Source organism: Mustela erminea, chromosome 7, assembly GCF_009829155.1.
Source record: "Mustela erminea isolate mMusErm1 chromosome 7, mMusErm1.Pri, whole genome shotgun sequence".
Taxonomy (NCBI): domain Eukaryota; kingdom Metazoa; phylum Chordata; class Mammalia; order Carnivora; family Mustelidae; genus Mustela; species Mustela erminea.
In genome coordinates, this window is record NC_045620.1 from 66,020,865 (window position 1) to 66,038,334 (window position 17,470).

The 17,470-nt window shown below is 40.4% G+C and overlaps 1 protein-coding gene across 14 annotated transcripts in view; it reads right to left on the bottom strand.

Moving 5' to 3' along the window:
- The window catches only part of KANSL3 (KAT8 regulatory NSL complex subunit 3), a 43,814-nt gene that overhangs the window by 20,554 nt on the left and 5,790 nt on the right, over positions 1–17,470 (bottom strand). For 11 of the 14 annotated variants that reach the window (XM_032351922.1, XM_032351921.1, XM_032351918.1 and 8 more), the window contains 4 exons: positions 8,425–8,515; positions 8,097–8,282; positions 397–528; positions 35–151 (listed from right to left, as the gene is read on the bottom strand). In XM_032351922.1, coding sequence (XP_032207813.1) covers positions 35–151; positions 397–528; positions 8,097–8,282; positions 8,425–8,515 — 526 coding nt within the window. Of the gene's footprint in view, positions 1–34; positions 152–396; positions 529–5,161; positions 5,247–7,816; positions 7,839–8,096; positions 8,283–8,424; positions 8,516–16,038; positions 16,101–17,470 lie in introns of those variants that run through there. The other 3 variants (XM_032351925.1, XM_032351929.1, XM_032351928.1) reach the window with 3 other exon arrangements.

The following is a 17,470-nucleotide window of genomic DNA, read 5'->3' on the forward strand; positions in this document are numbered from 1 at the left end:
TCCAGGAGACAGTTCCTCTTAGCCCCACACATACCTTGCCTAAGCAGGAGAGCTGAGACTGCCAGAAGCGGTGGCGGCGTGACGTGGGGAACACAGAGCTAGAAGGCCCAGAGGAGGCAATGAGAATGAGAGGAGAGCCGGGGAGCTTGCTCTAAGGAGGAAGAACCCCAGAGAGAACCAGTGAGGGTGAGATGTCACTCCACAGAATCTCAAGTATCATAATACCTTTTTTAATCCCCGCCACTGCCAATTTCCTTATGAAACTCTGCTAAGCACTATACACAACCAGTTATTACTGGGAAAGTTAAGTCATTTATTACCCTCTTGCTAAGGTTCTGAAAGTGGATTCTAAAAATTTTGTGGGTCATAGTTAAGTCTTGAGCTGCTCTGACTTACTGGTTTGTTATGAGAAAGTACCCCCACAGCAGGATCCCAGGGCCTCTTCAGCAGGAGGGACAAGGCCTCAGCTCCTGCAGCCCCAGTCTTCGTGTTAGATGACACAAGCATCCGGTCGATCAAAGTAGGGATCTAGAAGCAAAAGCAAAGATCCCTCCAGTGTGAAGCAGGAGACCTGCACACTAGCAGGATTCAGGTGGGAAGAAAGAACCCCCCCCAACTCTGAGCCACAGGCAGACTTGAATTAAGCCTCTCAAACGTTACTCGGGCAAAAGCAAAAATAAAAGGATGGCTGAAAAGTATGCCTTCCATCATTAAAGGTAAGTAAGTACGATCCTTTGGAAAAACTTGGTGAAATGCATTAAGAGACTTAAATTTATTCTTATCCCCTTCCCAAAGGATTCTTTTTTTTTTTTTTTTAAGGTTTTTAAATTTATTGACAGAGACAGTGAACGAGCACAAGCACAGGGAGCAGCAGGCTGAGGGAGAGGCAGAAGTAGGCATACTGCTGAGCCAGTAGCCCGGTGTGGGACTTGATCCCAGGACCCTGGGATCATACCTGAGCCGAAGGCAGACACTTAACCCACCAAGCCACCCAGGCATTCCTTCCCAAAGGATTCTACTTCTGAAAACTTCTCCTAACAAAATGTATCAAAAACACAAACACACACATGGTGTTTGTGAGGGTGGGGGTTATGTATAAAAGACAAATTCATTCTCGATAATGATTAAAAATGAAGAAATATGGGCGCCTGGGTGGCTCAGTGGGTTAAGCCGCTGCCTTCGGCTCAGGTCATGATCTCAGGGTCCTGGGATCGAGTCCCGCATCGGGCTCTCTGCTCAGCAGGGAGCCTGCTTCCCTCTCTCTCTCTCTGCCTGCCTCTCCATCTACTTGTGATTTCTCTCTGTCAAATAAATAAATAAAATCTTTAAAAAAAAAAATAATAAAAAAAAATGAAGAAATAACCTAAATATGTCTATAAGAGAATGATTAAGCAAATTATCCAAATAACTAGATATTAAGGGTTAATTTAAAATATTTAAAAGAATTTGGGGTGCCTGGGTGGCTCAGTGGGTTAAGGCCTCTGCCTTCGGCTCAGGTCATGGTCCCAGGGTCCTGGGATCAAGCCCCGCATCGGGCTCTCTGCTCAGCATGGAGCCTGCCTACCCCCTCTCTCTGCCTGCCTCTCAGCCTGCTTGTGATCTCTGTCTGTCAAATGAATAAATAAAAAAATCTTAAAAAAAAAAAAATTTTAAAGAATTTGTAATAAGGAAGTAACTTTACTTAAAAAAAAAAAAAAGGAAGTAACTTTACTAAAATGTTAAAGAAAAAATACAAAACATAAAAAATTACCTCCACTCAGAAAAATGCTATTAGAAAATATGCCAAAATATTAACAATTATCTTTATGGAGGTATGGACAGCTTTTTTTTTTTTTTTTTTAAAGATTTTATTTATTTATTTGACAGAGAGAGATCACAGTAGACAGAGAGGCAGGCAGAGAGAGAGAGGGGGAGGCAGGCTCCCTGCTGAGCAGAGAGCCCGATGTGGGACTTGATCCCAGGACCCTGAGATCATGACCTGAGCCGAAGGCAGTGGCTTAACCCACTGAGCCACCCAGGTGCCCCTGGACAGCTTTTTTCTTAGATTTTTTTCCTTAAATTTCTGTTTGTTCTAACTTCCTCAGTGAACATCAGTTGATTTTATAAATTAAAAAAAAAAAAAATCTGCATTTTCTTCTAGAGTACTGCCTTTAAGCTTTGCCATGTTAAAGAAATCATTATTGTGCCCAAAATAATATAACACATGTGTTGTGTATATTGTGATTTATACCATATCCTATTTTTCACTATTCACCAGAAAATGTGACCTCTCAGATGTGTAAGTGTAGGTTTGGGACATGCTATTGCTCACACTGAGAAGTATCTCTGTGAATTCCACCTTACCCACAAAAGGTCAAAATGACCTAGGGGAAAGGAAAGATTTTTGAATGTTAAAGGTACTCTTCAGAAAAAACAAACACAGAGCACATGGGTGGCTCAAAAGGTTAAGCATCTGCCTTCAGCTCAGGTTGTGATAGCAGGGTCCTAGGATCGAGCCCCACATTGGGCTCCCTGTTCAGCAGAGAGTCTGCTTCTCCCTCTACCCTGCCCCCTTGCTCATGATTTCTCTCTCTTGGAGAAAGAAAAATCTTTAAAACAAGAACAAAAACATTCTGAAAAACCAGAAAATGAGAAGTACGATGGTGATGCAGGTTGTAAAGTCAGCCTACAACTAACACCATACCCAAGAGTGAAAAGCTAAGAGCTTTTCCTCTGAGTTCAGGAACAAGATAAGGATGGCCCCTCTTACCACTTCTATTCAACACTGTATTACTATTACACCTAGCTAGAGCAATTAGATAAGAAAATAAAAGGAATCCAAATTAAAAACAAGTAAAACTGACACTATTTGGAGATGACATATTCCAGTTCTCAGAAGGGGAATCCCTTGGGAAGGAACGCCTGGGTGGCTCAGTGGCTTAAGCGTCTGCCTTTGGCCCAGGTCATAATCCCAGGGTCTTTTCAAAGGAAACAATAACAAAATGAAAAGGTAACCTACTGAACAGAAGATATCTACAAATGATATATCCAATAAGGGGTTAATATCTAAAATATATAAAGAACTCTTACAACTCAATAGCAAAAAATAATCCAATTAAACTGTAGACATTTTTCCAAGGAAGAATAGACATTTTTCCAAGGAAGACATACTGACAGCCAACAGACACATGAAAAGATGCTCAAATCACTCATCATTAGGTAAATGCAAACCAAAACTACAGTGAGAAATCATCTTACCTCTGTTAGAACAGCTATTAGGAAAAAGACAAATACCAAGTGTTGGCAAGGATGTGAGATATGGGAACACTTGTGCACCGCTGGTGGGAATGTAAACTGGTGCAGCCACTATGGAAAACAGTATGGAGATTCCTCAAAAAATTAAAAATAGAACTACTATATGATCCAGCAATTCTACTTATGGGTATTTACCCAAAGAAAATAAAAACACTAACTCAAAATCAGTCATAAAGAAGGAAGGAAATCTTGCCATTTGGCACAACATGGATGGACCCTGAGAGCATTATGCTAAGTGAAATGAATAAGAGAAAGACAAACACTTATGTGTAGAATCCAAAGCAAAAACCAAAACAATAACAACAAAAAAAGCTCACAGATATAGATAATAGATTGGTGGCTGCGAGGCAGAGGACTGGGTGTGGACAAAATAGGTGAAGGGGCTCAAAAAGTACAATCTTATAGTTCTAAAATACTAAGTAAGTCATGGGGATATAATGTTCAGCATGGTGACTATAGTTAATACTGCACTGTCTATTTGAAAATTGTTGGGAGTAGATCTTAAAAGTTCTCATCACAAGAAAAAGAATTTTGTAACTATGCATGACAACACATGTTAACTTACAGTGATCATTTTACATTACATACAAATATCAAATCATGCTGTACAGCTGAAACTAATAAAGTAAGTCACAAAGTTCAAAGACAACACAAGAAAATACGCTGCATCAGGCAATGACAAGCATGGACAGTATCACTAATTTTATTTTATTTATTTTTTTAAAGATTTTTTATTTATTTGACAGACAGCGATCACAAGTAGGCAGAGAGACAGGCAGAGAGAGAGGAGGAAGCAGGCTCCCTGCTGAGCAGAGAGCTCGATGCAGGGCTTGATCCCAGGATCCTGGGATCATGACCTGAGCTGAAGGCAGAGGCTTTAACCCACTGAGCCACCCAGGCGCCCAGTATCACTAATTTTAAAAAAGCAAAACTAAGAAGATTTCTGCCTGAGAAATTAGGGGAATATACCATGAGACTGTATCAGTTTAACTCAGGAAACAAATGTTTATGCCACAGCTGCAGTTGGTTACAAGGCACCTACAAGGGGTACGGAAGACAAACACACAAATAACAAAAGAGGCTATTTATAACTGCTAGAAAAATAAAGAAACCCAACACTACTGATTCAAATCATCCAACAGAGAAGGAAGTCGAGGCAATTTTCATCTGAGGATGTAGCAAGTGAAGTAAGATGTGTTCTGCAGAATTCCAACAGAACGTGGGAAAAATGCTTTCCAATCAGTGACACCAGACAGAAGCAAGACTCTGTAGGGCCTATTCTAGAGACAGATGACCTGAGTCAGGGATTTGAGTATGGAAGCAGGGAGGACATAAGGACAGTAACAAAGGCAAAAGATCTTCACTACAAAACGGCCATTTCTTTGTAACTTACTCTGTAACTACAAGCCACTCAACACCTTGAGGCAGAGGATCTGATCCGAAAAAATTCTGAAAGCTTTTATCTGGGGATGCCTGGGTGGCTCAGTTGGGTAAGCCACAGCCTTCACCTCAGGTCATGATCCCCGAGTCCCGGAATAGAGTCCCACATCTGGCTTCCCCTGCTTTGCAGGGAGCCTGCTTCTTCCTCTCCCTCTGCCTCTCTCCCTGCTTGTGCTCTCTCTCTCTCTCTGTTAAATGAATAAATAAAATCTTTAAAAATTTTTTAAATTTAATTTAAAAAATAAATAAAAACTTTTATCTGGCAGTAGAGTACAACTCTGAAACGACAAAGCCTTGAAAATCACTTTCTGTCAATATAGACTTAGAAATAATTAATCAGTAACCAACTTCTCTGCCAACCAAGCCTAGCCGGTCTTTCCAACACTGCATCACTCCCAAGAGAATATTCAGAGACTAGGGTGTATACCTTCTCTGCTCTCTTCACAATGGCTCTAATGCTGAAAGTAGCTGGGCCAAGAGCATGATCCCATTCACCTGTATTTCCATCCAACAGGTACACTAAAAGGAGGTAAAAGACCTTTACTTTAAAAACTGTAAGGCATTAATGAAAGGAACTGAAGATGACACAACGAAATAGATATTCCATGCTTATGGATTGGAAAAATTAATATTGTTAAAATGTCCATACTACCAAGAGCAATCTACAGATTCAATGCAATCCCTATCAAAATTACAATACCATTTTTCAGAGAACTAGAACAAGTAATCCAAAAATTTGTATGGAACCACAAAAGACCCCACATAGCCAAAGCAATCTTGAGAAAGAACAAAGCTGGACATATCACCATCTCAGACTTCAAGATATACTACAAAGCTACAGTAATCCAAATAGTATGGTACTAACATAAAAACAGACACAAAAATCAATGGAACAGAATAGAAAACCCAGAAATAAACCCACATTTACATGGTCAATTAATCCATGACAAAGGAGGCAAGAATATACAACAGGGAAAGGACAGTCTCTTTAAAAAATGGGTGTTGGGAAAACTGGACAGCCACATGCAACAGAATAAAACTGGACCACTTTCTTACACCATACACAAAAATAAATTTAAAATGGATTAAAGACATAAATGTGGTATCTGAAACCATAAAACTCCTAAAAGAAAACATATGCAGTAACCTCCTGGTCATTGGCCTTAGGCAACATGTTTACGGGATCTATTCCCTAGGGCAAGGGAAACAAAAGCAAAAATAAATTAGGACTATTAGGACTACACCAAAACAAAAAGCTTTTGCACAGCAAAGGAAACCATCAGCAAAATGAAAAGGCAACCTCCTGAATGGGAGAAGATATTTTCAAATGATATATCTTATAAGGAGTTAATATCTAAAATTATATAAAGAACTTATGCCACTCAACACCAAAAAATTAATAATCCAATTTAAAAAATGTGCAGAGGACCTGAAAAGACACTTTTCCCAAGAGGGCATACAGACAATCAATAGACACATGATAAGACGCTCGACATCACTAACCATCAGGGAAATGCAAATCAAAACCACAAGGAGTTATCACCTTATACCAGTCAGAATGGCTAAAATAAAAAAGACAAGAAATATCAAGCGCCAGAGAGGACACGGAGATAAGGGAACCCTTGTGCACTCTTGGTGGGAATGTAATGCAACCACTGGGGGAAAAGTATGGAGGTTCCTCAAAAAATTAAAAATGGAATTACCATATGATCCAGTAACTCACTACAGAACATTTACCCAAAGAAATCTGAAAAGATATATGCACCCTATGTTCATTGCAGCATTATTTATAATAGCTAAAATACAGAAGTAACTAAGTGTCCATCCATAGATAAATGGATAAAGATGATGTGGTATATATATACACAGAATATTACTAGTGAATATTAGAATACTAGTGAATACTAGTGAATTAGAATAGAACAGTGAATTAGAATACTAGTGAATATTGGAATCAGAATATTACTCAGTGGGGCACATGGATGGCTCAGTCATTAAGCGTTTGCCTTCAGCTCAGGTCATGATCCTGGGGTCTTGGAATTGAGCCTTGCACTGTGTTCCCTGCTCAGCAAGAAGCCTTCTTCTCCCTCTCCCACTCCCCCTGCTTGAGTTCCCTCTTTCACTGTCTCTATCAAATAAACAAAATCTTTAAAGAAAAAAAAAAAAAGGACGCCTGGGTGGCTCAGTTGGTTGGATGACTGCCTTCGGCTCAGGTCATGATCCTGGAGTCCCGGGATCGAGTCCCGCATCGGACTCCCAGCTCCATGGGGAGTCTGCTTCTCTCTCTGACCTTCTCCTCATTCATGCTCTCTCTCACTGTCTCTCTCTCAAGTAAATAAATAAAATCTTTAAAAAAAAAAAAAAAAAGGAATATTACTCAGCCACAAAAAAGAATGAAATCCTACCATTTGCAACAAAACAGATGAACCTAGAGGATATTATGCTAAGTGAATGAAGTCAGAGAAAAACAAATTACCATGATTCCACTTATATGAGGAATCTAAAAAATAAAATAAATGAACAAACTAAAAAACAGAAAGAGACCCATAAATTCAGAGAAAAAACTGGTGGTTACCAGAAGAAAGAGGGTTGGGGATGGGTGAAATAAGTAAAGGGCAGTAAAGAGATACAAACTTCTAATTATAAAATAAGTAAGTCACAGAGATGAAAAGCACAGAATAGGGAGCAGTCAGTATTATTGCAATAAAATTCTCTGGTGACAAATGGTGACTACACTTACTGTGGTGAGCACTGAGTAATGTAGACTTGTTAAATCACTATGTCGTATATGAAAAGTAACATAACACTGTATCTCGACTATTCTTAAATAATAGAAATTTTTAAAAATTCAAAAAGTTTTAGAGAGAAACAACCAAAGTATACACTGCGATCCTGACAGTCTAAGAAAATAAGAGCCTGTCAGTAGAAAAACCACTGCTAAGAGCACAAGCCTAGAATGGACAGCACTCTTCCCCACTCCATAGCCCCCCACTCCAAACACCCGAATCTGCTTCTTGCCTCCTCAGCACATCTCCCTGGTAAACCCTTCGTCTTCCCCATGGTAATTCTTTTCTCACCTCACCTCAGAGGTGACTCAAACCACAACCTGCAGGGCTGGAGAGGCTAAAAGAACATTCTGGTTTTCAGGTCTCACAGTTCATCCTGGAGATAGCAGGGATAAAGATGTTGATACCAGACAAAACATGAAATGATACCATGTCTCCCATTTTTAATAACAAACCTGTTTTCTTCAGTCATGTCCTCCAGGCTGACCAGGCAGTGACCTTGCCCAACCCCACTTCCTAAACCCACAGCAGAGGCTGGCCAACCCAGGACAGGGGAGACGCCAGTCATAGCCTCACCTTCCCTTTCAGTGTCTGCAAAGCATCCAGGTAGGCAGCCAGCATGGGCAGACTCAAGGTCTCCACCAGGGTGGTATGCAGCCACTGGATCAGCTTGGTGTCCCAGCTCACACTTGCCAGAGCCTGGCGCACTCTCCTCGCACACTTGTCCACAGCAACACGGCGCAACACTGGCTCATTGCAAGCCTGGAAGATATAAGTGAAGTGATAACACAAGAGGGGCACCATGTTAGCAACTGGGGCAGGTAGGATGGGGACCAAAAAGTTAGTCAGCTAGTAAGGCTGAACTAGGAAGAGAATATCAATAGGCCAATTTCTAGAGTCTTACCCCTTCATTGGCCAAACGGGCAAGCCGGTCAGACTGCAGGGCTTTGAGGATCTTGTTAAATAGCTTGTTCTGGGCCATTGTCCAGCCAGTCCTATAAGAGAAACTCCAAGGAATTAAAGTCAAACGCTGGGGACACTCCTCATGCATGTACACTGTACAAAGACTATGCCATGTTTTTTGTCCACCCTATGAAACAATATAACTCAAAGCAGTTTAAAGACCACTGAGCTAAAGCACAAGACCTGGTTCCAAAACTGCCCATAAGTCACCTTAGCATACATTTGTATTAATATATATACTACAAGCTGGGCACCTAGGTGGCTCAGTGAGTTAAAGCCTCTGCCTTTGGCTCAGGTCATGATCCCAGGGTCCTGGGATGGAGCCCGACATCGGGCTCTCTGCTCAGCAGGGAGCCTGCTTCCCTTCCTCTCTCTCTACCTGCCTCTCTGCCTACTTGTCATCTCTGTCAAATAAATAAAATCTTAAAAAAAAAAAAAATAAAGACAGAATGAGCAAGTGTTTCAGTATACTAAAACCTCAGACTAAGGTAAGAGACCTATTTAAATTACCTTTAGGATTATAACAGGAATATAACAAATGAATTTTCCCCAGTATTGCATCCCACACTCTCGCTCTCCCTTTTCCATGTATACTTTTTACATTTTTCTGTATACTACACAATTAGCAAGTTTACTTTTGAATGGTCTGTTCCATATGAGTTAACGCTGTACCATCCCCATATGACACTGGTATACACACGTTTACTTTGATTAAGGAAGGCTTAGTGTGTCCTCCTCCAACTCTGGAAGTAAACTCCTACAATTAGAAACTAGTCCTACTGCTGCTGTTCCCACCTCATCATACCCAGCACAGTGGCCAGGAGCTTATTTAAGTCCCCCCTCAGTCCATTCCTGGCATCTTAATGATTCTGATACTCCAACTCTGGCCTGTAACCTTCCTAAAGAGACTAAGAGAAAGGTAACAGACGATGCCCAATTAGTATTTGTTTATCAACTCTCCCTGGCACACACACACACACACACATAACTAACTGGTAATTAAGTTACCTTTAAAATAAAACAGTTTTAGTGGATGCCAGACCCAAATGAGAACCTGGAATGAGATCATAGTAGCATTTCAATCAGTAGGGTTAAAGTAAATAGGGCTGAGAAAACCACCAGCCAATTGGAAAAAGAAAATCTGGCCAACCCAGGACAGGGGAGACGCCAGTCATAGCCTCACCTTCCTACACATCATTCTTTAACACCAAAATAAATTATAAGTAGAAAAGTTAAATATTAAAAAATAAAGTTACTAAAGAAATAGAAAAAGCAGTATGTGTGTGTGCGTGTATATATAATATATATATATATACACATATATATACATATATGTATATATATAAATATATATTTTATATATATATACATACATATATAAATACACACACACACACACACACACACACACACACACACATATATATATATATATATGTATATATATATATACATGGACCTTTCTAAATATGGCCTAAGGGGCACCTGGGTGGCTCAGTCCTTGAGCATCTGCCTTCGGCTCGGGTCATGATCCCAGAGTTCTGGGATCGAGCCCTGCATCTGGCTCCTTGCTTCGCGGGAAGCCTGCTTCTCCTTCTCCCAATCCCCCTGCTTGTATTCCCTCTCTCACTGTGTCTCTCTCTGTCAAAAAAATAAATAAAATCTTAAAAATAAATAAATAAATAAGACCTAAGACCTAGAAGCTACAAAAGAAGTAAATATTAAAGATATAAAGATAGGGGCATATATATATATATATATATATATATATATATATATATATGGACCTTTCTAAATATGGCCTAAGGGGCACCTGGGTGGCTCAGTCCTTGAGCATCTGCCTTCGGCTCGGGTCATGATCCCAGAGTTCTGGGATCGAGCCCTGCATCTGGCTCCTTGCTTCGCGGGAAGCCTGCTTCTCCTTCTCCCAATCCCCCTGCTTGTATTCCCTCTCTCACTGTGTCTCTCTCTGTCAAAAAAATAAATAAAATCTTAAAAATAAATAAATAAATAAGACTTAAGACCTAGAAGCTACAAAAGAAATAAATATTAAAGATATAAAGATAGGGGCGCCTGGGTGGCTCAGTGGGTTAAGCCGCTGCCTTCGGCGTGGGTCATTATCTCAGGGTCCTGGGATCGAGTCCCGCATCGGGCTCTCTGCTCGGCGGGAAGCCTGCTTCCCCCTCTCTCTCTGCCTGCCTCTCTGCCTACTTGTGATCTCTGTCTGTCAGATAAATAAATAAAATCTTTAAAAAAAAAAAAAAGATATAAAGATAAAAATTTCAAACTTCTATAAAGGAAAAAACTAAACTATCCTAAAGTCAAAACACAATGGAAAAATAACTGTCATTTCATTAAAATTAAAAAAACCTCCAGAAAATTAGCAAGAAAATGATAAAATACTCAAAACAAAAACAATGGGCAAAGAACATGAAAAGGCAGTTCACGCAAAAAAAGGAGTCAACTCCCTCCAAAATCACACATTCAAATGAAAATCATAAATTATTTTCACCTATCAAATGGGTGAAAATTAAGAAACTTAATACTCTGTGTTAAAAGAATGTAAGAAAATAGGTCCCTCAATACTTTGTTGATGGAAATATAAATTTAGTCAACCTTTTGGAAAGTCATTTGGAAAATCAATTACAGAGGAAAAAAAAAATCCATCAAAAACCCCAAATCAAACCATGTCACTCTGCTCAAAGGCCCTTAGTGGTCCCATTTCAATCAGTCAAAAGCAACCACCTCCTTAGTGGATTATCTGGACCCCACTGCCTGTCCCACCTCATCATCCATGATTGCTCCTGACTTACTGGGCTTCACCACATTTGCCCCAGCCCACCTGACACACACACCCTCCATGCTCCCACATCACAGACTGGGCCCTGGTCATCCATTCCATCTACCAGACACAACGGCTCCCTCTCCAATCTCCTTCAGGTCATTGCTCAAACGTTATGTTCTACTGATGCTTCCCCTGACTCACCCTTATTTAAAACTACCAATACCCACCCAGATTCCCTAGTTCCCTTTCCAGCCATATCTCCACCTTGTGCTCTACCCATTTTACTTCTTTGTTTAATGTGTCTCCCTCAGCTAGACTGTAAAGGGCAACACGGCAGGGATTTTGGTCGGTTTTGCTTAAGTGTTATATCCCAGCATGTAAAACAGTGTCTGACACACAAGAGCTACTGGAACATCTGCTGAATAAATAAATGGATGAACTGCAGGTATACTACATTCCAAGTCCTGTGAACAGCCGAGTGCAAATACCAACCCCTACATTCCCCAACACACTGAGCACTGAGCAGGAGAGGAACGCTGAGACATGATTCAGGCTCAACTGTAAACTGAGTGGGGGGGTCATACCTGGGTGGGCAAACAGAGGGAAGCTGCTTGAAACGACTCCAACAATCTCAATTTCTTTCACTTTATAACAAACTAGTACCTTTTCCATCATACACCACCAGCAAGACACCCTATTTTCTACAGGTCATCTAAGAATACTGTAACAAGGCCCAGTAAATATGCAGATGGAGGACAAACTGCCCTTTGTTAATGGCTTTCTACAATGATTTTACTATCCTTAAATACCTTCTAGAAAGGGAGAAAATTATGGGCCTTCATTTCTTCTGTAAAATAAAATCTCCACCTACCACATCTCCAGTTTCACAACTGACTACAGGTACACACAGTCTAAGAGAACACTAACTAGGAGTGAGGACTCTAACCAGCTCCGCAATATAGAGCTGGCTGTGTGTCCTCAGTCTCCTTGACAATAAAATAGATGGGGACTACTCAGTCTCCAAGGCTGCTTCTAGCAACCAAAACTCAGCTATGATTACTGATGGAAACACAAGTTGTAAGGTAACAACTGACATCCATGATGGGGAATTCAGAAGCACCCTCTATCTTCAGCAGCTATCCTTGCTACAGCTGAATCCCTTAACTTCCCAAGCCTCCCACTCCTCCATAACCGCCTTGTGGGGTACTAAAAGACGCCTCGGGTTTTGTGGAATTGTCCTTTATCACCCCCTAGTTCTTTTGGCTTAATTCCTGCTACTTTATCAGGATCCAGTCAGTTTTTGTTGTGGTTTGATATTTCAGAAATTTTTGACTTGGGAGGTGGGGAGAGACTTCAACTCAACCTTGGAACTCAGGATACCTTGGGACCAGGAAGGCTTGTGGGAAAGCAGCTCCAGCCCATTGGTTCACAATCTCATTTTCCTCCACATTATTTAAACGCAAAGTACATTCACATGAGAAGTCACTTTTTTATGTATAGCAATTCTTGGGTGAACTTGGATCAACAAATCTCTTTGGTTTTATTTTATTTTTTAAAGATTTTATTCATTTATTTGACAGAAAGAGACACAGTGAGAGAGGGAACACAAGCAGGAGGAGTGGGAGAGGGAGAAGCAGGCTTCCCATCGAGCAAGCTCGATGCAGGACTGATCCCTGGGATCATGACCTGAGCCACCCAGACGCCCTACATCTCTTTGTTTTTAGTGGCTGGTTCTACCCTACTGGTGGACATTCAGGATGTGTCTCTTTTATTGCTATTACGAACAGTTGCAGTGACCACTGTTCCTTTCCATACCAATACACACATCTTCTACATCTTTATACAGGAATGCAAACATCTCTGTAAGATAAATTTCTTCAAGTGGAAATGAAAGATCAAAAGCTTTCTCTCAAAAATTTCAACTTCCAGTTCTGTGAAAGTATTATCTGTAAAAAAAAAAAAAAAAAACTGCACTCTGTGGATGAGACTCTGCGACTGGTTCAGGTCTTCCAGTTTACCGACAAGCATGGGGAAGTGTAACCAGCTGGCTGGAAGCCTGGCAGTGATACCATCAAGCCTGATGTCCAGAAGAGCAAAGAGTATTTCTCTAAGCAGAAGTGAGCGCAGGGCCATTTTAGGGCTGGGCTGTAGTGGGTGGCCATGAAAACAAAATCTCTTTTGTACTATTGTTATGCTTAAAACACAAGACTTTAGACTTTGTGCAGATGTGGTAGGGGATGGGACAGGCCTTTCCTGCAGGGGCTGGGGAGTCCAGCCTTTCTTCCTCTGGAGAGAATGGCCTGAACTGTGTTACAGGGCAGGCCAACTGTGATGTACAGTAGTAGGGCAACACTTTTGATCTTCTGTTGTTTCTATTAACCTTGAACTGAGAAAAAAACAAAGAACAAAAAACGAAAGAACTGCAAAACATCAAAAGTGGAATTACACTGTAGTCTCATCCCAGGTAATATTGCTCACTTTTAATCACACAGGGTAAGCAATGAATACAATTTCTTCATGTTCAACAATCTCTTGTGCTTTCTCAAAGTCTATCAGTCATGTTGCAAACTTTAATTCCAAAGACACAGAATGAGGTATAATTTATTTACGAGGCACCAACAGCATTTCCAAAATTATCCTGTTCTTTATTATGTAACAGGATGTTTTCTCTGTTTGTTTTTCTTACTCTATATTTATTCTGAAACCCAAAATGATGGAAGCAAGAAAAAATGATGTGAACAAAATGGGAGGGGAGGAGGGGACTAGAAAGCTACTTAGAAATTACTACCATACACCAACGACAGCTGAAATTAAACTGAAAAACCACAATGTTGAGAGTCTAAAATCCCAGAAAAAGTTCTTAGGATTGTTGCTGGATAGGTAACAAAGCGATTCCAAGAACTGAAACATGTTCCCTATATTTTGTCAGCTTCGTGGGAGGCTGGAAAATTAAGTGGGCAGAAAAAAAATGATCTAACCCGAGATTAAGATAAAGAGCATGCAAAAGATATAATTAAGGAAAATTTTAAAAACAGGAGACAGAATTTAAATACAAGTCTAAACAGTCAAATAGCTGATGGGAACTGTGGTGAGTCAATGTGCTCCTCCTACCTAAACCAATTCAATTTTCATGAGTGCAAAAGTGCCTTTTCTTCATTTCTTTGATGAAATCAGATAATCTCATATTCCCCATACTTTGATAGAACCTAACTGATGTCTGACCTCTGGCTCATCTTATCCAAAGCAGCCAAAGTCACACTGGTCCCAGAAAAGCCTCATGATTTCAAAGGTAATTATACTTTCTCTGATACTGTTTTAAGGGAGACTAATTCAATATTAAAATGTCTAAAGGATTTTTTTAACCAGAAGTCTGACAGGGAGAGATAAAGAACATCACAGAAACTGAGTAGGCCACACTTATTTTTTTTCAGATTATAAAAATTCTTTGCTTAGACACTAAGAGAAAGGAAGAAAGAAGAGGAAAGAGAAGTGGGGGGAGGGAAAAATAATTCAAAGATCTTGGGATCAAAATTTCAAACATCCAAACTAAGATTAATACACAGATAGGTATATATAATACTGAGAGGTATAATTAGAGCAAATTTTAAAATGGAGAATAAACTTCTTTTGGCTGAATTCAGAAGTTCTAAATTTCAAGATAAGACAACCTGCTTAAAGACACTAGATTCTTTCACTGAAACATTGGAAATACCCTAAAATCCATTTGACCATGCTGAGAAATACCATGTGCCAGGAGTATTTTGTTAAATCTCTTTCAAAAGCTGTGTACCTAATTAAACTTGGTATTTGATAAAACATCCGTTGGGGGCGGGGGAGCCGGTCCAACTTCCTCAGGACAACAGTGCATACCAGCAAATGTAAATTATTTTCAAAGGTTCTACAAGCAACATGACTTTGACATGCAGACACAAGAGCATGATCTAAACCAGAGGTCAGCAAACTATTTCTTTCATAGTCTGGATAGCATATATTTCAGTTTGTGGGCTTCATGGTCTGGGTCACAACTATTCAACTCTATGCGTACAGTGCAAAAGCAGACATGGACAATACCTAAGTAATGTGCATGGCTGCGTTCCAAAGAAACTACATTTATGGACAGTGAAATCTGATTTCATGTTTTCTGACTTTTTTTCAACCTAATAAAATGTAAAAACATTTCTTAGCTCATGGGCCATACAAAAACAAGCAATGGGTCAAAGCTGGCACATTGGCCATAGTTTGCCAACCCCTGATCTAGGCAATTAAATCAGGCAGAGAGGGATATTTAAACTGTTTCACAAAATATCAGGCATTACCAAAGAAAGTCAGAGTCAGTTGGGATTAGGAGGGGGCCTTCATTATCTATACACAGAAAGCTATCTAAAGGCAGTTTCTACTGAAATAATTCAAGAAGGGGGGAAAGGGTTCTAACAAAGAAAATTAAGTTTCTGACTCTACTGACAGATCAGTAAGCTCTGAGGAAAAGCAGATTTCTAGGGCACTGTCCTATAGCCCATGAGCTCTTGATGTGGGAAACTGTAATTTTACAGGATTTTATACAGGAAGAAAAGAAGCAGCAATTTAACAATCAAGTCAAGGGAAAGAACGGCAACAGGATGATTATAATCAGAGCATAGGGAACTAACTGCAAGCTCTACACAGGCTACATATCCAGAATTCAGGGACAAGGTCATAAAATGGTGACCTCTGAAATTGAAGCCAGTAAGTATCATCAAATAATGAAATTAGCTGTGTGCAAACGTGACCTACCTGAAGAGATGGTTTGTAAGCCTGTTGCTAATGAGAGGACTCCTCCAAAATCTCATCAGACACTAAAAAACAAATAATCTGAGATAAACTGAGCGCTAATTAATCATATCAATCTGTGGCAATGTCATAACAGAAGGATGAAGGTCCACATGGAGAAAGACAAGCCAAAGATAAGACTCTGTTGGTATTTCTCTGTAGGACTGGGCAGGTGATGGTGTGCCCCGGCCTACTCTGTGGGCCCATCTTGCTTTGAGGAAGCAAGCTGCCTTGTTGAAGGAGGGTGCCTCCAGGGCAGACTGTCCACTCACCACCCACTTCTGGAACAGAACAGCTTCCCAGACTCTCCTACTGATAAGTGATGCTCTGGCCAGGCCACCCCAGTGTCTTAACTGCCTTACAGGTTATTTTTCTTCTTATAAATTAAGAATCAGATATTCATATGCATTAAGTCTCCAATGACTTTGGTTAAGTATGAAGAGCCCCTAAAAACCTCCTGATCATGACCATGGGTGAACAGATAAAAACAACTTCATGCAGTTCTCCCACACAGTTTCGGAAATGCAAACTGGTGGCAAGGCAACTGGTAACACCACAAAGGGACACGTAATGGTGTGAGGCCGCCTTGTTCTGCTACCACTAGCTGGTCCCTCTTTGAAAGATGTGCCCTTCAAGAGAGGGTACATAGCCAAGAACACTGAGCTCTGGGAGTCAGACAGCTTGCTTTGAACAAATTCCTGCTCCATGACTTGCTAAACTAAGGTTTCTTAATCTCCCCGAACTCAGCTTCTTCATCTTACAAAACAGAGACGAAGAAAGGATGTAACTCAGAGAGTTATTGTGAGGATTAAAAGAAAAAATGCATATGAAGCGTGTGGCACAGTGCCTGGCACCTAGAAAGCACTCAACAAATGGTAGCTCTTTTTTGGTACTAGCACTGTCACATTTTTTTATTATTATTAACTGCTACAATGGCAGGAAACCATTTTTGCTGCATTCACTGACACCGGGACTACTCTAGTAGTTGATCCTCACTCACAACAGAAGTTTCCCTCTTTAGCTGAAACTCTGGAAAGCATTTCCCCTTCTTAGGGCACAACAGCAATTCCAACTCAAGACCCCCAAACAACTTCTTCACAAGCTCTTGACCCAGCTGCAGAACTGCTCCTCCTTCCATAGCTACTACCTTATTCACACAAGCAGATCTGTTCAATCTCATTCCCTCCTTCTGACCAGACTCAGAAACCAGGCCAACTGCCTCAAACCTTCCTACACTTCTTTATATCTTATTACCTCTTCCATTATTATAAAACAAGAGCTCTCCAAAAGTATGGCAAGTTTATCACCTACACACTCCTGATGTGAAGATTTTAACATTCCCTTATGCACAGCAGATAGAGAGAGATGAGCCATCAGGGAAATGCAAATTAAAGCC